Below are 19,821 nucleotides of genomic sequence, written 5' to 3'. Positions count from 1 at the left end.
CCTTTTCTAATTTGGCTTCTGAAGATTGCTGCCTACTTTTAGGCTCTCTCTTCCGATGACCACTGCAGAGTGTTAAAGCGGCATTTCTATCAACTCCCTGCTGCCTCTCGATATTAAGGGATAGTTTGTACTGTTTGCACATTAAAATGATTATCCCTAAGCAGAGACTTGCTCTAAGTTCACCCAGATTCATCTGATTACTCTAATCAACCAAATTTACCATCCCCGAGTCTATATCCTCTAAGTCCAGTCAATTTCCTAAAACTAAATATATCCGTGACCCCCAATGTTGTTTTCCCCATCTCCATAAATGTCATTTCTCCACCCTGCTGCCCATACCAGAAGCTTGGAAGTCATCCTTCATTCGAACCTCTCCCCTCCACCCCTCAGCTGGTCCCTCGGGAACTATCATTTCCACCTCAAAGATGTGGCTTCAATCCACCAGCCTCCCACCCCACACTCTGCACCTAATGCAAGCTGCCATCACCTCTCATCTATGCAACAGCTTCCCAAGCAGTTTTCGTATTTCCGCTCACACTGTGTTCTCACCCATGGTTCACGCAGTAGTCAAGGTAGAATTTGTGAAACAAAAAGGAGACCATGTCTTATCCTGACGTAAAGCTCTTCAGTGCTTTCCCATTGCAGGCAGAAAACATCCAAGCACATTATTGTGACCATGAGCTCTGCGTGCCCCCGGGGACGCCTCAGGGAACCCTCTTCTAACCACTCCCGACTTTTTTTTTATGACGCTCTTCTCAGTGAATAAGCAAATATTTATTTCTGTCATCCCTTGATAATTGTCACAGGCTTTATGAGGAGAGGTATTATATCGGTTTTGTTCGTCACTATATCCCCAACACATCGCATAATTCTTGGGACTTAGTAGGTGCTCAATAAATGTGTGTTGAATAAACAAATGGACTCACCCCAAATTCTAATTGTGCCCTTGTGTTATTTTCTTGTCAAAGTAACATTTTAAAATATTAAAATTAGTTACTGATAATAGGGTGTGCCTGGGTGCAAGTCACTGGATCTCTGGTTTGTAGGGAGATGCCTAGGAACTTTATCCTGAAAGCCTTCTAGAATTATACCCCAAAGCCTTAATACACATCACAGCACTGTCTGTTGAATGATGGCTATTTCGGTTTTGGTACAGATATTCAAAGTGGGCTCCTTCCTTCCACACCTGTCTCCATTAAGATTTCCACAATGGCTGCTCCAAATCATGCATCCATCTCCTAAAGCCAAGTCATAGCCACACCTGTTAAGATACGTGTTTAAATCTATCAGCTACTATTGAAATTTTTATAATGGCTTTGTCTACTAGCAAAACATGTCTGGCAAGTTTATGAATGGTATAACTTTGAGCATGCTTGGCTGAGAATAGTGGTTGAATTGATATTAGGCTACATGTTTTATATGGAGCTATTTATCTATTAGGCATAAAAGGGCAGTTTACTAATTTAAGTTAACAAAACCACAAAGTTAGTGGAGGAAATAAGAAATATTGAATAGAAGGAAGCGACATTTGCAATCTATTTTCATTGCATTTTTACATTTTTCCCTTCATTCTTAAACTTCTTTCCCTCTGAAAAGCAGGAACTCTATATTGGGAATTAATGTGTCTTAAGAACCTGAGCCAGCAAGCTTATGATCCCCTGGTAATGACTTCTGTAATCACTAATGAGAAAGGGACGCTGACTATCCCAGCACACTCACTGGGCAGCCTCTTGTCTGTGCTGCAGGAAGCTGTCACATCACATTGTTGTCCCGACCCCATGGGCACTTTGATTCCTAGACCTTCCTGAGAAACCTAATCTGAAATCAAAGTCAAGTTTCTCAGATGTGGCCAGACAAGGTCACACTTAAAACAGTTCAATGAACCTGCCGACCAGAATTGAAAGGTAATGCCTCCCTCCCAAACTTGGCAGACTCACCTGCGAGCTTACCTTCCAGTTCCCAAAGTGCCTCTCCCCCCGTCTCCCCAGTGGACTGGGCAAATGAGAGTTTATTCTCTGAAAGATGGTGAGGAATGTCCTCCAATCATTTAATTGGGGAATTGGACACAGTTGTATTTTGGAAATGCAACTTTATCCAAATCGGTGACTCACGAGGCCTGCTGTTGAAGGAATGTTTTGGTCAGAGATTGCAAGAAGTGAGATCTGAAAAGAAGTCCTTACTCAGAGCAGGAGCTTTTAATCAGAATTGCATGGTAACTTCAGGTCCTTGGGCTTCACTCTTGGCCTAAATCATCAAGATGTACCCACTCTCTCGAGTGGCCCCAAAACACCCCACAGGCTTGGGGCTGTCATGCTGTGGACATCCTTCCTCCCATGCTGTGCTTGAGATGTCACCAAAACGCGCTGGAGAGGGGAATGGTGACTCCTGTTAGGCGTGATCTTAACATCTCACAACACAGGTTTTTATCAAACTCCATGTGATTAAAAAAAAAACAACAACAACCTTGCCATTGCTTTATATTGCAGTGTTCTGTCTCTTGTGGTCGAGGGCATAAGCAACGAAGTGTTTACTGCATGGCAAGAGATGGAAGCCTTTTAGAAAGTGAGCACTGTAAGCACCTTGCTAAGCCCAGTGGGCACCGAGAGTGCCGAGGAGGAAGATGCCCCAAGTGGAAGGCTGGCGCCTGGAGTCAGGTGAGCAATGCTTCTCCCCTACGACTGCTTCGGGCCCTGGGACCAGCGTGCTGGCTTGTGCGCCTGTGCCCAGCTCTGCTTTCTCAGAGGGGAGCGCTGGACTGGGAGGGAAGACTGCGTCAGGACACGTGCCCGCTGTGGGATCTGGGCAAGTGGCTTCAGGCCTTGCACTCGGATTAATCCCTGCGGCAGGGTGGTTGTGAGGATAAATTCTAAGTGGCAGCAGATGGAGATGTCAGATGTCTGGCACAGAGCAGCCCCTCCTGACTGCGCTTGTGTTACATGCACCCCTTAGAAGACACTAGTTCAGTGAGGTGGACCACGGTCACCTGGCAGGAGCTGAGTGTGAGTTTACCGTGGAGGTTCTTAAAGAAAGGACTTTCAGTATAAAGTATTAGAACATATGTCTCTGCCCATTTGCTTGTATAGAGAGGTGGGGGTGTGATGCGGCCTTGGAAGCTTTCCTTAACCTTCCTGAGCCTACCAGTACTTCACATAGTTCTTATGAGGGTTCAGTGCCATGACGAGTGCCACATACTGCATCTCATGGGCTCTCAAGAATAGTCATTTGTTCGGATGAGTGTGTTTGGGAAGGTGTGAGGGGTTAGTGCCCAATAAGCTACTAATTCTAAACATGGGGTGATTTAGTCAGACATTGAGGATGGGAGTTTTACAGTTGAGTTCAAGAAGGAACTCTCAAAACGGCTGTTTACTTTTAAACAACGGCTGCATGAGCTCGTCACTGCATCTAGTCCTACAGTAAACCTCGCCTCCCCACACCTGTACCTGTCTCGGAGTGGTAGAAGGCACTCGCTGAAAACTAAGGCTGGGTGTTCTGCGTTTAATGCCTTGCTGCTCTCCGGGGCTTTGCTTCAGGAAGGTCTGAGGGAACGTGTGCTTCTCCTATGCACAGGAGAGCCACGCAGATGATCCTGAGAACCAATAAAACACTAGGGTCAAGGTTGGCAGCCGTCAGATTGGTTCTGCCAGGGCCTGGGTCTTGATCCCTAAGGCCCCAAAGAAGCACTGGGTGCCTGGATTAACATGGGAGGAGCTGAGAATCCTCCATTTCTACATGACCCGTAGAAAATTCTAGAAATGTGAATTTTTCTTACATGATTTGAGCTGTCCCCGATACCTCCTGCCACACTCCACTTCTCTGCATGTTCTCCAGCACAGGAGTCTGATTCCTCTCAAGGTCTTTACCGTAATGAACATGTTTTGCTTTTGTTTTAATTTAACCCTCAAAGCATGTTCCAGCCAGAGCTAGGTCCTCCTTGGGGTGTCCTCAAGGGATGAGATTTGAAGGGTGTTTCCTGCGAATCATCCATAATGGTTGTCTAAGTGACTGCTGTCATCTCCAACTTCTAGGATTTATTTTGGGAGCCCTTCAAGTCACATAAAAGCTTGCCGCTAATGTTCGTTAGGACTCCACACTAGCCTGTCCTTTATTAGACTTCCATGCTCTTACTTTTCTTTATGTTCCTTAGCCTCTAACTTATCTATTTGCATATTTCCCTAAATATTAAGTTCAGAGCATGTAAAATGATGTCCATTTTAAAGTCCAATTCATTCAATAAAAAGGCAATGAAAACAATCTTCGCTCTTTATTGGTAAACACAGAGAGAGTTTTACTTCAGTGTCCTGTGACTTGACGGGAAATCTAAAATTGCTCACAAAGCTGTGATGATTAGGTTTGAACCCCGGGGGTGTTTTCAAATGTAAGCTAATAGGATTATCTGAGCTCCTCCTCAGAAAACACTGCACCTGTTCAAAGTGATTGCTTAGAAAAGTCTAGTTCAGCGGTTCTCAACCTGGGGGTCGAAGGACCCTTTCACAGGGGTCGCCTAAGACCATCGGAAAACAGATATATAATTACATATTGTTTTTGTGATTCATCACTATGCTTTAATTATGTTCCATTTGTAACAATGGAAATACATCCTGCATATCAGATATTTGCATTAGGATTCATAACAGTAGCAAAATTACAGTTATGAAGTAGCAACGAAAATAATTTTACGGTTGGGGGTCACCACAACATGAGGAACTGTATATTAAAGGGTCGTGGCATTAGGAAGGTTGAGAACCACTGGTCTAGTTGAAGATGCAAGTCAACACAGCCGGGTGATGGTCTGTGGCCAGCTTTAGAATGCCCTGATTTGATTTGTAGAAAGAATTAGGAAAGCGGGTAAGACAAGGTGCTGCAGAGGTGAAGCCCAGTTTGTGCAGCTTAGAAGTGTGCCTGAAAGTAATCAGACCCAGTGGCTGATGCAGAAAGGCCGTCTGCATGATGAAGGATTATTGGCTCACTAATGATACAGTGGTAGACAGGAATACCCCGAAGGCAGCGATATTACAGCAAGAGTAATGATGATCCATTTGCAACAAATTGAGAAGATTTCATATCTGGTCCCTGTGTCTTCTGCTGGTGGCTATTTTCTGGTCATCTCTTCTTCAAGGTAGGAAGAATAATTAGTGCAATTTCTCATCATGTCAGAATGTCTGATGATAATAAGACATATGGAATATTGGGATAGGACACTGGGGTAGTTGTACTAATTAATCTTCGTACTCTCTCCCTCAAAATTGGTGTTTTGAGGTTTAAAGTGGGATGTTTCATTCAACCTACACCTTTTGAAAATCTTGAAATTGCAAAGGAAATTTCTCCAAGGAAAAGAACGCTTTTCTTGGGAAACATCCTCACTGTAGTTTTAAAGCAATTTTTTTCAAAAGTTCATGTTCGGGTTGTTTAGATGATTTTGATCAAGAGCTAAGGTTAGATAGATGCCTATGAAATTTAAGACAAAATTCAACGTCAGATTCCTGATTTCTCTTGATAAAAGTGAGAAACCTATTTTGTCACAATATGAAAGCATTCCAGAGTGATCTTTTTTTTTTTAACTTTATCCTATTCCTATTGAAAGGCTTTTTAGAAAATGAAGATTAGAAGTGAAAAGAATAAATAATGAAATTAGAATCTATCAGTCATGAACTCATTCACTGGGTGCATTCACCAATCCTGAGGTACCATTGCAAGGGTCAGGATGGGCCTAACAATCAACGGAATGCCGTGACTTAATTAACAGCCCCTGTTTTCTTTCTTACTGATAAAAATATGATGCTGTGCTCGCAATCAGTGGTGTCTTAGACTCAGGGCAGTAATTCATTTCTTCAAGCTCTTAGAGCAATTGCCAAAATAGAAACTGGCACTTGCAACATGAATCTACTGGCCATTTGGGTTAGGATTTTTGTCATGACTACAGTGAGAACAGCTTGGCTGTGATGTCAGGCTCTGAAGTGCTCTGCACATGTGTAAGGGAGCAGCATGACAAATAGGTGGCTGTGTCTTTTGAGAAATCAAGGAGACCATATGCACATGGTCAGCTTCAGAGACAGATGTGTGTGCTCTCATATCTGTGCTTGTGTCTGGGCCGTAAGCAGAGGATTGAATTGTTTTGAATACAGGCCTTTCACCTACACCCGTGCTGACATAGTACAGAAGACTGCCTCCTATTCGCACCATACTCTAAAGGTGGGAGCCACATTCTAACCCACAGTAGCTACAGCCAGTACATTGCCAGGGACAGAATTTACTTTGTTGTTTGTTTTTCCCTTGTTTCTGCTTGAGTTAGAGTGATTATATGTGCTCTTTGCTTAATTTACTTGTGGAGTATCTGCCTCAAAGGGTTACTAAGAAAATACAAAAGGTATTTCATGTAACATGCTTAGCATAGAGCTATGCTCCCAACCAGGGTGGTTTTTTAACTCTCGAGACACTTGGCAGCGTCTGGAGACAGCTTAGGTTGCCACAACCTGGTGGAGGAAGGGAAATGCAACTGACATCCAGTGGGTAGAGTCCAGAGACGCTGCTAGACTTCCCATAAGGCACCAGGCAGTCCCCAACAAAGAAGAATATAGGGCAGCCGTGGGCAAACTACAGCCCGCGGGCTGGATCCGGCCCGTTTGAAATGAATAGAACTAAAAAAAAAAAAAAAAGACCGTACCCTTTTATGTAATGATGTTTACTTTGAATTTATATTAGTTCACACAAACACTCCATCCATGCTTTTGTTCTGGCCCTCCGGTCCAGTTTAAGAACCCATTGTGGCCCTCGAGTCAAAAAGTTTGCCCACCCCTGATATAGGGTGTGAAGCCCTAGTTTACAGACTGGTCATAGTCAATGCTTAGTAAAATGCTTCTGTTACTGTTGTTACTATTATTACATGATTATATTATTACTAGAGGCCCGATGCACGAAATCTGTGCAAGGATAGGCCCTCGCAGCCCCAGCTGCTGCCTCAGCCCTTGCAGCCCCAGTTTCGTCCGGAAGGCCATCCAGCTGCTCGTTCTGTTGTTTGGTCTAATTAGCATATTAGCTCTTAATTATATAGGATATTTGGTTCATATAGTTACTTTTCAAGCTAGTCCCTCCTTTAAGTCATGGCACCACGGTAATACTGGGAGAAAGTTTCTAAAATTCCCTGCAGGTTTTCAGCTGTATATTATGATTCCCCAGACAGAACTTACACAGAGATTCTTTTATCTATGGAAGCACAGAAGCGTCCAGTTCCCTCTTTAGGGTGCTGAGTTTTGCAAAGTAGCTCCGCACAGCAGGGAGCACAGAGATGAAACCGAGCTCCAGCTCAGTTGTTCGGAACTGAAAACATCGCCTTTCAATCCCGCACAGATAGACTGCCGTGCGGAACGAGGGGATTGGGGCCACGTTCACACAGGCTGCTTAACTTTTCCCCTTGACAAATGAGAAGAATTAAGCACGCACAGTGCACAAGCCACCACCGCCACCACCTCCAGGGTCAGGTGGAGGTCTTTTTGATGCTGTTTTATTCATGGGGTTTCTGCACAAATCTCTCAGGATTCGCCAAGCAAGCCTGGCTGGCTGTGCAAATCCTTGCGTCCCCTCGAGAGCACAGGAAAAAGCCTGGAGTCCAGAGAGGACCTGAGGCGGGGCACTCCCTTCTAACACAGATTCCCATGGAGCCACGCGTGCCTGCCTTGCCATGCATTTCAGCCATGTGGGAACCTTGCTGTCATCTCATAGCTGGCTTTGACCTTATAAAAACCAGAAGCCACAGAGATACATGATGTAATTGAACTTTCCTGTGTCTTTACTTGCCTCTGAGGAATTATCACACCTTGTAGTGATTTCTTAAATGTTGCATACTTAGGGCTCTCCATGCCCTGCCTTCCTTCAGCCATGAGTGATTTACTCAGTAAGGACAGCATTAAAAAGAGGTTCTGTTGACTATGAGCCTGAAGAGTACGCACTCTACCAGTCTTTGATGCTGTTTCCCTTTTCTTTAAGCTATTAAGGCACTGTGAGCTTTTGAATAGATAGCCCTGTGGCCGACTCAGATTTGTTTGTGTAACTGTTCTTTTTCTGTCGCTGTATTTCCATTTGGACACATTGTTCTGGAAATGTAGTGATTTGTATTGTCAATCCCAAATTTAGATCACCACAGGGCTTTTTGGTGGTGGTTGTTTGTGGGTGATGACAGTGTTTGATGCTTCTGTCATTCGTGTCTAACTCTCCCTTGGCACCGTCCACACGTTTCCAGGGTAATCGGTGGGAAATACTGTACATGTGGCTCTCGTGGCATTCTATGGCCATCCCCTGGACACCAGGCTGTCACTCCTGTTCAGGTGGTCCCCGTTCTACGGGGATAAAATGACTCTAAAAGTCTGGTTTTTGTGGGTCACAAACTCATGCAATCCAATGAATGAATACAAATAAATCCAAACAACAGCACCTATGTTTCTCCAGAACAGTTCCTCTCCAGCCGGCTTTGAGCATTGGAGCTCCTGCCTGGCACAGACTCATCTGAAACAATATGATTTCCTGAGCTGCCTTCTACACAGTATCACCTATTTTCTTAAAATCAGAAATGACAATAAAGTTCCTAGTCAGCAGAATCCAATCGGTGTACATGAGAGTAAATTTCCATGAGCTCAGCGTGAGATGAGTCCTACTGCAGGTTAATTGGATAAGGATTTCTTTCTCATTTAAGAGCGTAATTCTATTCTTTATAAAGATTTCCTCTTAGGAATATGGCTTTAATGTATGTTAAACTTGTTTTCTCCATGCCAGCCAAATTAATGGAAGCTGCGCTATCACAAAAACTTGGTAAACATTTTAAATAGCTAAGTGTAATAATACGCGGTGCCTTTAGTTTCTACCTGTCCAAGCCTTAATAAAGACCATCATTCTTGGCCTACCCATCAGTGAGATTACAAAATCCAGCAATGAGGAAGCCATTAAAAAATTAATTTAGAGGAAAGTTAATTGCAGATTTAATGTGGTGTTTTGCAACTTGGTCAGCCAAATGGTTCGGCCTGATTAGCAGTATTTTTCAGGAGCTGAAACATTATGCCTGCGGAAAGGGTTTTACCTCGTCAACTTTTATTCTTATGTATTCATCTTAGGCTGTAGATAGACAGAAATACTTTAGTGCATGCCATAGTTTAAAAAAAAAAAAGTCATCCATCTCCAGGAATAGAAAGAGGAACAGTAGTTCATAAATAATAATACAAGAATAAACTCTGTGTTTCACATACTCACAACTGTAAACCTACAGTTATATAATGGAATACTACTTGGCCATATTCCTGTAGAGTGCTGCAGTGCCGATTTTCAAAAGCCTCAGATCCTCCAGAATAGCCATCATTTGGGATTCCCACTTCACGTGGCAGCTCTATTTCTAGGTTGTGCTAAATGTTTCCTAATGATCTCTCCCAACCCCTTTATCATCCTAAGAGTTTTGTTCACTTTAGAGATTCCCCAAACTTCAACATCCTCCTCCTCCCCGACATGGGCAGGCAGTGGGTCTCCTTCACTGGGAATTAGAAACCCTTGTGATAGCTGCGAAAGGCATCGGATGAGGGTGCATCCCCAGGTCTGGGACTCCCCGCCCCCCTCCACACAGTGACCCACAGCTCCCACTTACACGCTCTGTCTTCTCAGTGCTCTGTGTCCTGCGGCCATGGCGTGCAGCGGAGAAATGTGGGCTGTCAGCTGGGACCTCGCAAGGTAGCCAGAGAGACCGAGTGCAACCCGTACACCAGGCCGGAGTCCGAGCGCACCTGCAGAGCCCCACTGTGTCCACTCTACGCCTGGAGGGTAGAGGAATGGCAAGAAGTAAGTAGAACCATGAAGTGGGCACCTGCCGGGCATTTTGCTCAACCCCCTTGCCATCATCACAGCCATCCCCTGTGAAGCCTTCGAGCACAGTGACAGGGCTGGCTCGGACCCAGAGATCTGCGGTCAGAGGCAGGCAGCTCACTCCTACCCTGGTGGGGAGGCTCCTTTTTTTGCACAATTCCTCTGTCTACGTCCTTGAAGGTTCCCAGTCCAGCTGCCTTAGGCAAAATGCTTGCAGATAACTGACCTGGGAGGAGGGGAAATGGAGGAAATATTTTAAATATGTGTATCCAGGCTTGGCCGTTGTGTGTAGGCAGACAGCCACAGACTTGAGCTGGGACCCCCTGGGCTCCTGCGTCCAGGTCTTGGATGTGAGGTAGGAGACGGGCCCTCACTGAAATCCCGGTTAATTAGTGAAGTATTTCCACATTGGAAAATGATGGAATCTGAAGAACTGCTCCATTGATGCAGAAACAGACAGACTTGTTTTTCTCCCTCTTAATAATTGGTTAAAGAAAATGTTAATGTTTAATGTTAACACTCAGTTAAATAATACACCAAGTGTCTGGCTGGTAAAGAAAGACATTAGAAGGAGGTATCCTCTGTATCAGAAGATTCGGTTGTAGAAAAGGGGGGAAAGAGCTTTAGGAAGAAAACCACATCCAGTGACATTGGAATGAAATAGAAAACGCATGCTGTTATTCACAACAGCCAGGACATGGCAACAACCCAAGTGTCCTTTGACAAACAATCAGCTAAAGGAGATGTGGTACACACACAGGGGATGTGGTACACACACAAGTGTAGGTTTATAGTTGTATCACAAATAAATGACACAGTAGTTCATAAATAATAATACAAGAATAAACTCTGTGTTTCACATACTCACAACTATAAACCTACAGTTATATAATGGAATACTACTTAGCCATAAAAAAGATGAAATACTCTCCATTTGTGAACACATGGTTGGATCTTGAGAGTATTATGCTAAGCTAAATAAGTCGGGTGGAAAAGTACAAGAACCATATGATTTCACTGATATGTGAAATATAAAGCTGAAAGCAACAAGTTAATAAAAACAAACAAAAAGCGAACCCATAGAGATGACAGAATGGTGTGACGAGGGGAAGGAGGTGGGGGATAAGGAGGGTAAAGGGAATCAAATATATGGTGACGTAAGGAGACTAGACTTCGGGTGGTGAGCACACAATACGGTATACAGAGGCCAGATTATAAGGTGTATACCGGACATTTATATAATGTTATCAACCAATGTTATCCTAGTAAATTTAATTTTAAAAAAGAAAGTGCATGCTGTGAAAGGTTCAGAGATATGGATAATAAGACAGAAAGTTCTCCCCAGGAATGGTTTTTAGAACAGGGAGAAACCGTGCCCCGCACTAGGCTAAGTGCTTCATGTTCATCACCTCACTTAATCTTTGCAACCACTAGACAAAGTGGGTGTTATTATCACTACCCCATTTTGCAGTCAAGAAAACTGAGGTTCGGAGAGCCGTTGTCATTCCTCCCAGTGCCACACACCTAGCAAGTGTAAGAAGCAAGACTCGATCCCAAGTTTTTTTTTTCCTCTTAAACCATTATGAGATACTATACTGCATTCTTTTTTATTATCATTTTACACAAATACTGTGACAATGCCACTTTTTTCCAATTTTATTGAGATATATATGGCATATAATATTGTATTCATTTTCAGTGAAAACATAATGATTTAATATATGTGTATATTATAGTATAATTACCACAGTAAGTTTAGTTATTAAAAATAGCTATATTATAGTTAATGTCATCACCTCACATACTTATAAATTATTTTTCTTGTGATCAGAAGTTTTAAGACTCTCTTAGCAAATTTTAAATATGTGATATGATATTTTAACTATAGTTACCAAGCTGTACATTACATACCCAGGACTCACTTACCTTTTTTTGTGATTGATTTTTAAAGAGAGAGAGAGACAAATGTTGATTTCTTGTTCCACTTATTTATGCATTCATTGGTTGACCAGGGATCAAACCCACAGCCTTAGCATTTTAGGATGACACTCTAACCAACTGAGCTACCCAGCAGGGCTCAAGTTTGTACCTTTCAACCAGCTTCACTCATTCACCCATTCCCCCGCCAACCCCCCACGCCACCACCTCTGCCAATCACCTATCTATACTCTATATTTACGTTTGGGGTTTTTTTTTTTAAAGATTCAACATATAAGTGAGGTCATACGGTATTTGTCTTTCTCTGTCTGATTTATATCACTATAATGCCCTCAAGGTTCATCCATGTTGTCACAGATGGTAGGATTTCCTTCCTTTTCATGGCCAAATTATATATTCCATTGTGTGTGTATGTGTGTGTGTGTGTGTGTATATATATATATATATATATATATATATACTTTTCTTTATCCATTAATCTGTTAATGGACACTTAGATGACTTCTTGAACTGTAAGTACATGGGTTGTGCATCTCCCAGCATTAAGGAATAAACCTCCCAGGACTTGCAAACTTTCCTTTTTCTTCTTTGCCTGGGCTACTCTCTTTCTTCCCTAGTAACTCTGGGTCTCAGCGAGGCTGCCCTGCTCCTTCCCTCGCTTCAGTCACCCTTGTTGTCCTTCAAGCCTCACACAGAGGTCACTTCCTCTCAGAAGCCTGTGCTGACCACCCCTCCACACTCAGGACTGAGTCAGATGCCTTCCCCACAGCAGCCTGAAAACACTCTGCTCCAGCAGTTAGCTCTCTGAAGTGTCGCCTGTTTTCCTTATCTATGTTATCAGCTATCTGGGGTCAGAGAGTTTACTCACCAGAGTTTTCCCCGGCATTTAAAACAGTACCTCGAGCATCGAAGGCACCTGTTGAATGAATAAAATGAATGAAGGGACAAGAAGATGTTGGAAGGAAGGAAGGAATTATAGAACAATGCCTGCTCATGGTTGGCCTTCTTTAAATCTTTAGAATGTCTTTTAGAACAGACAGGCAAATTCCTGTGTTCCTGTAAGCACAGCTGTTTTGTTTTCCTGTCATATTGCCATGGACAACCTGTGCTCTGTGCTCGGGTATGTGTGGCCTTTGCAAGCTGCCATCTCACAGCTGTTTGGCCCAGGGCGGGGACTTGTATGCTAAGAACTTGGATTGAGATCAGCTGTGGAGTGATTCCCACGTCTATCTATCGCCTTAGACCAGAAAAGTTAGAAATGAGCCGCAGGTCTTTGGTCAGTGGTTACAAAGATTTCATCAAGTTTCCAATAGGGAGTGATCAGGTTTTCATGTGTGTTCAAGGGCTGGATATTAGCTCTTTATTATTCCTTCAACAAATCCTTACCAAGCACCTGCAAAGCACCAGGCACTAGGCATTAGGGATGCAGTAGAAATTACGGGAATGCCGTGGTGGAGTTGACAGAGAGAAAACAAGCAAACATGTTACATGAAGTTGCCGATTGTTAACAGTGTGGTGGCCGGAAAGAAATGAGGCGCCGAGAGAGAGAGAGAGAGAGAGAGAGAGAGAGAGAGAGAATGAATGACAGGCTGGACCTATGTCTCTAGGGTGGTCAGGGGGCAAAGGGCAAGCGGAGGTGATTCCTCTTCCAAGGAAGAGGGAGGGCAGAGCGCAGGGCCTTTGTACAGAAAAGCGCAGCATCGCAGGAGAGGGGGTGGGGGACCAGACGCTTTGAGGGTGGGCGCAGGAGGGGCAGGTTTATGACGTGCCCTGTAGCCCAGGGCGAGGGTTTGGTTTTTCTCCAGAGCCTTGTAGGAGGTTGATGAGCCCCTCCTGACTGACCTCTGCCCACCTTGGGAGTCCCTGTCACAGACTGAAGGCTATAGCGAGCCCAAGCTGCTCTAGTCACCCAGCCCTCCTCCCCCTTGATGTCATTCACCTCCAGCCTCAGGCATGTGGAGTCCTTCCTGGGCCAGGGCCAGCTTCCCCTGGCTGCCCCTCCCCGCCTCCTGCACTCCTGCTCCCCGCCTGCCATCCCCCAGCATCCCTCCAGCTGTGGGAGCCCGCCCCGTCCTCTGCTGCGGTCACAGATGCAGAGGACCTCATGGCTCCTTCCCCCTCACAGTCTGTTGTGAGCCCACATCTGCTCTCACAGCCACATAAGGTGCCCGAAACGTGAATGCCAGGGCCAGCAGTTTGCCTGCTGTCCTGACAGAGACTCCGGCTGGGAGCAGCCACCTGTGTCATAACCGAGACAGAGGCGGGTAGGGTGTCAGGGCTGCGCCTCTGCACCCAGCACGGAATTGGGCCCATTGACGATATTGCCTGAGAGTGAGTGACTTGAGAGCTATGAAATGTCTCCACAGCCTTGTGTCTGCCTTTTTCCCCTGCAAATAGACCATGTTGGGGTAAATGTGTCTGAAGTCCACGTTCCTGGCTTTAACATGAGCTTGGAGAGTAGAACCTCTTGGTCCTTTAAGGACAGCTTTTTCTTTTTTCACTTTAAAGGAATGTAGATAAACTGATGGTCAGCACTGCTCCTTAGCACACAGGCCTCTACGCAGCACACAGAGCACGTGCTGCTAAGCTTCTGTTTGTCCTGGTCCATGCCGTCTGGTGGGGCTCTGAGCCCACGCTGTCTGGCGGGGGTCTGTGCTCACACTGTCTGACAAGGATAGTGGGGCCCTGGGAGCGGGCAACCGATCTGTCCTCCACAGAGAGATCAAGTGGAAAGCAGCTTGATTACAATCTTTAAAGAAAGACAGTTTCTACCCAATGTGTCAAATAACCCCTCTTAGACGTTTCCCGTGGCCAACCTGCCTGGCTAAATGAAATCATTCTTTAACCATTTATTGTAGGTCTTGCCCTCAGATTTAGAAAGTTGCTCCCCCATTTATTTCGCGCATTGGAAGGCACACGGCCAGGGAGGCGGTGGCAGGCCCAGCCGCTGCGGCTTGCTGTCTGCATCAGTGAGGCTGGGCGTCCTGGCGGCTGGAGCTGTGACTTAGGCACTCGGCGTACTTTATCCTAAAAGCTGTCATGAAATTTGAGGAAAGCTTTTGGAATTATAATGAGGATCTTTCTAGTGGATCTTTCTAGCTGTTTTTCAGGACATTCTAGATCATTCTCCAGGAGAAAGAAGAGTTCATAAATCAGAGGGGGAGTGGTGTTACCCAAGGCTGATCATCCAAAAGCACGGTCTGGGGGTGCTCCGACCACCCGCCTCAGCTCTGGTTCGGGTCCGGGCGCCAGCAGACAAGCTGCTGTGACTCCGGAGCGTCTGCAGACTCCTTCCAGAGCACGCACACCTCACTTACTTACTCCCCTTCATTTTTCTAAAAGTTATACTCAATCGTGGGCAAAAAGGAGGCCACACCCTACACCTGGCAGCTCAGGGGAGGCCCGCATGGCGGCCTCACAAACTCAGAGACCTACAGTAAGCACAGGGGTGGTCTGACATAAAACTTCCGAACCCAAAGCGAGGCATGGCCGGTAGTCACGTCCCAGGCCTGTAGCCTCCCTGACAGAGGTCACTCTTTCCTTAACTGAGCTGCTGTGGTCTTTCTGCATCTAAGATAACAGAGCTTGGAATGTCAGCTTATCTCCTCTCCCGGGCCGCAGGGCTCACCCTCGTTCCTGCCCAAACACCATCTCTGTGCGCTGGGAATTGAATTATGATCTATCCTGTACCCACCCGTGTAAAAGAAGCATGTGTTTCTCCATTTTGCCTTTTCTCCCTCCCCGAGGCTCCCCGCCTTGCTTGCTGCCACCCCCCTAATCTACACAGTGGGTTCATGTAGCCCTCCTTACGCCTCCCCCTCTCATTCTGATGAATGAAATAAGCTGCAGAACTGCCCTTCTCCAGAGCATTTTCTCCATCCATTGAGATTTTGCTTCTTGGCAATTGTCAGTTTGGCTCAAAGAAACTCACTAATATTCTCTACAGGTTTAGACAGTTCTCACCTCGACACAAGGTAAAGTTTCCAACTCCCTTTTCCGCCTTTGGCAAACGAGCTTTGGTGGCAGTTACACATTCTTCAAAACCAAGAGAGAAACACTTACCTAGCAGAAGGGATTTAGTGATCCTTGCGCTGCTGCTCTAAGCTGTTACTCATTGACACAAGGAAAGCCCTGCGGATTAGGGAAGGCATGGGGCCGGGGAGGCCTGGGGCAGGCCGCTGCTCAGCCTCATCCTCTGACCACCAAGTCCTGATTTCTAGGGAACTGCTTTTTCTGAGGGGAGTTAAGTATTTCTCCTGCCTATACCTACACATCACAGATTAACCACGTTTTTGTTGTGTTTTGTAACATTCGGTGGCTCCCTAACTTATTTGGCATTTCTTAAATGAAGAAAAAAAAACATTATTACTTCGTAGTCATTCCCAGCACCCTCCAGGGGCACAGAAAACCCCAAAACCAACGAACCAGGACTGAGCCAGACCCCGGGCCCACCAGCCCCCGCACTGGCTGGAAGCGATTTGCTCCTCTGTGCTCATCTCATAGTAATTTTGATTCATATTTGTGCCCCAGAAAAATTACAAATAACTTCACATTCTAGACATTGAGGTTTTCTTCCAAGCAGCAGGAATAAATTTCAAGTTAAGTTTGCAAATGATAATGGGTTATCAGAACACACCATGTATCCCTTCTGCATCTTGAAGAGCAAAGCAGCTCACAGAAGACAAGTGGCCCGGCATTTCTGCTCCCAGGAATGCAGCCGAAAGAATTGAAATCAGGTGTACGTGCATGTCCACAGCATCTAGTTACCCACAATGTTGTGCAATAATTACCCCTATTTATCCATCAACATTTGAACCAAACGTGGTATATCCATGCATTGGACTATTTATTCAGCCATAAACAGGATACATGCTTAACATGGAATAACCTTGAAAACATTATGCTAAATGAAAGAAGCCAGTCACCAAAGGACACATACTGGATAATTAGATTTATATGAAATACCCAAAATAGGCAAATCATGGTTGCCGTAGGGGAGGAGAGTGGGGGTGGGGAGGAGTGAGTGACTCAGGCTCGGGGTTTCCTTTTGGGGCAATAAAAATGTTTTGGATAGATAGGGTAATTATTGCACAACATTATGGGTAACTTAATGACATTGAATTGTACACTTTAAGATGGCTGTGTTATGCTTATTTTACCAGAGAGGGGGGGGGGGGGGGGGAGAAGGAGAGAGAAAGAGGGAGAGAGGCAAGAAGCATATCAGAAAAGAATTTCTTTTATTTTAAATTGTATTTTTCAATTACAGTTTACATTCAATATTATTTTGTATTAGTTGCAGATGTACAGCATAGTGGTTAGACCATCAGATACTTCACAAAGTGTTCCCCTCAATATTTCCAGTACCCACCTGGCACCACACACTGTTATTACAATATTGTTGACTGTATTCCCTATGCTGGACTTTCTATATCCGTGACTGTTTTGTACCAACTAGTACTTATTAATCCCTTCATCTTATTTTCCCAGTCGCCCAACTCTTCTCCCATCTGGCAACCATCAGTCTGTTCTCTGTATCTGTGAATCTGTTTCTATTTTGTTTGTTTATTTTATTCTTTAGACCTCACATATAAGTGAAATCATATGGTATCTGTCTTTTTCTGACTTGCATTTCACTGGGCATAATACTCTCTAGGTCTGTCCATGCTCTCAAGTGGTAAGGTTTCATTCTTTTTATGGCCAAGTAACATTCCGTTGAATATATGTACCACCATGTTTTTATCCACTCGTCTGCTGACGGGCAGTTGGGTTTTTTCCATATCTTGGCTACTGTAAATAACACTGCAATGAACGTAAGGGTACATATATCCTTTTGAATCGGTGTTTCAGGATTGTTAGGATATATTTCCAGAAATGGGATCATTGGGTCAAAAGGCAGTTCCATTTTTAATTTTTTGAGGAAACTCCACACTGTTTTCTATAATGACTGCACCAACATGAATCCCCACCAACAGTACATGAGGGTTCCCTTTTCTCCACATCCTCGCCAGCCGCTGTTGTTTGTGGATTTATTGATGGTAGCCATTCTGACAGGCGTGAGGTGATATCTCATTGTGGTTTTAATTTGCATTTCTCTGATGATTAGTGACATTGAGCATCTTTTCATATGTCTATTAACCATCTGTATGTCCTCTTTGAAGAAGTGTCTATTCATGTCCTTTGCCCATTTTTTAATTGAATTGCTTGTTTTTTTGATGTTGAGTTGTATAAATTCTTTATAAATTTTGAAGATTAACCCTTTATCAGTTGTGTCTTTGGCAAATATCTCCTCCTAGACAGTAATTGGTCTTTTCATTTTGTTGATGGTTTCCTTTGCTGGGAAAAAACTTTTTAGTTTGTTGTAGTCCCATTTGTGTATTTTTTTTCTGTTGTTTCCCTTGCCCAAGGAGCTATATCAGAAAACACATTGCTAAGAGAAATGTCAGAGATTTTAGTGCCTATGTTTTCTGCTGTGGTTTTATGGTTTGGAGGTCTTAGGTTTAAGTTTTTAGTCCACTGGGAGTTTATTCTGGTGTAAGAAAGTAGTCTGGTTTCTCTTCTTTTGCATGTATCTGTCCATTTTTCTCAGGAAAGAATTTTGAGTGAAATTGGCTCCCGAACTCAAATGGACAGCATAGAGATAGGTCATCCCAGGACAACACATACCAGCTGCTCTGTTTCCTCACTTGGTTCCTGGGAATACAATGATCAGTCCCTCCTCCTCACAGAGAGAAGTGTGACCTGGAGCAAATTATATGGGCTTTCTAGGTCCCCGTTTCTTCATCTGAAAATAGAGATCATAGCACCTGCCCACTCACTCCCCGGCTCCCTCAGCCGGTCACGCCTGACTTTGCTACTGAAATACACGCGCTCCTCTGGGAGAGCAGGGGAGGCACCACCCTGTCTACTCTCAGTCACCCAGAACTGGCCCAGGGCCTGGCCCTGATTGGGAACGTGGTGAATATTTGCTGAATGACCAGATGAGCAGGTCACCTGGAGAAGAAAGGGCTGTAGGGCCCCAGGAGAGCTCTCCTCGAGGCCTGGAGGGGTCACTGGTGAGAAATGAAACTTGTCCTCCCTGCTGCCTGCAATGGGCCACCAGAAAGAGAGTCTGGAACCCGCAGAGAGCCATTTAGTCCTGGTTTAAGATGAAATGGGCCGCGTGGACAGGTAATGACTTTCCTGACTTAAGAAGTATTCAGTCACCTCTTGAGTCAGGGAAGTTACTAAATAATAGTTTGAAAACCATTTGGCCATTGTTTTAAGAGCATTCCATGTTCGAGCAGTGTAGGTGTTCAAAGTAAACAGACTGTCAGGTCTTCGCAGACCTGAAATTCATCATCCCCATTCCATGCCTGCTGCGGGCAGCCGCACACCGGCTGCTGTGGGTAACCCCTGCTCATCCCAGGGCCTCAGTCTTAAAGGGGTGCTAGCCAGGGAAATGAGCAAGCAGATCTCATTCTATACACACACAGTAGGTAGCATATCACATATATGATAACAGGACATCACTGTTCCATGCCCTTGCACACCAGCCCTCTTTGCTTGTCTTCGGCAGTGCACCAGGACCTGCGGCGAAGGCACCAGGTACCGCAGGGTGCTGTGTGTGGATGAGGACAAAGGCGGCGAGGTGCACGGCGGGCACTGCGACCCCAGCAAGCGGCCTGCGGACCGTGAGAGCTGTAGTTTGCAGCCCTGCGAGTACATCTGGATCACAGGAGAGTGGTCGGAGGTGTGTCCTGGGGATTCAGTGGTCAGCAGTGGCCTGAGGGAAACAGGGTGGTGAGGGCAGGGATGCCCCTGAGCACAGTTCTCAGATAAGTCCCTCCGCCTTCCCGGGCCAGGGCCCCCATGTGCGTATTGGGGAAGGTGCATGAGATGGGGAGCTCCCCTCAAGTCTTGGTTCTGTGATTCACTTCAATGTCCTGCTGGTATGATTAGGGAGTCATTATAACGGAGGCTGCACCTTCAGAAGATGCCTCTCAGTGCAGAAGAGAGTTAAGTATAAGAAAGTGCCCGGGAGGCAGCAGGGAGAGGTGGAGACTGCGGCAC

The 19,821-nt window shown here is 45.1% G+C and overlaps 1 protein-coding gene across 1 annotated transcript in view; it reads left to right on the top strand.

Moving 5' to 3' along the window:
* The window catches only part of ADAMTS9 (ADAM metallopeptidase with thrombospondin type 1 motif 9), a 156,177-nt gene that overhangs the window by 115,218 nt on the left and 21,138 nt on the right, over positions 1 to 19,821 (top strand). The window contains exons 29-31 of the mRNA XM_070390944.1: positions 2,487 to 2,654; positions 9,637 to 9,810; positions 19,328 to 19,501. Coding sequence (XP_070247045.1) covers positions 2,487 to 2,654; positions 9,637 to 9,810; positions 19,328 to 19,501 — 516 coding nt within the window. The remainder of the gene's footprint in view (positions 1 to 2,486; positions 2,655 to 9,636; positions 9,811 to 19,327; positions 19,502 to 19,821) is intronic.

The sequence above is a fragment of the Myotis yumanensis genome, unplaced genomic scaffold, assembly GCF_028538775.1.
Source record: "Myotis yumanensis isolate MYYU_CA2020_CCGP unplaced genomic scaffold, mMyoYum1.0.hap1 SCAF_14, whole genome shotgun sequence".
NCBI lineage: Eukaryota > Metazoa > Chordata > Mammalia > Chiroptera > Vespertilionidae > Myotis > Myotis yumanensis.
This window is presented reverse-complemented; position numbering and strand designations above follow the sequence as displayed.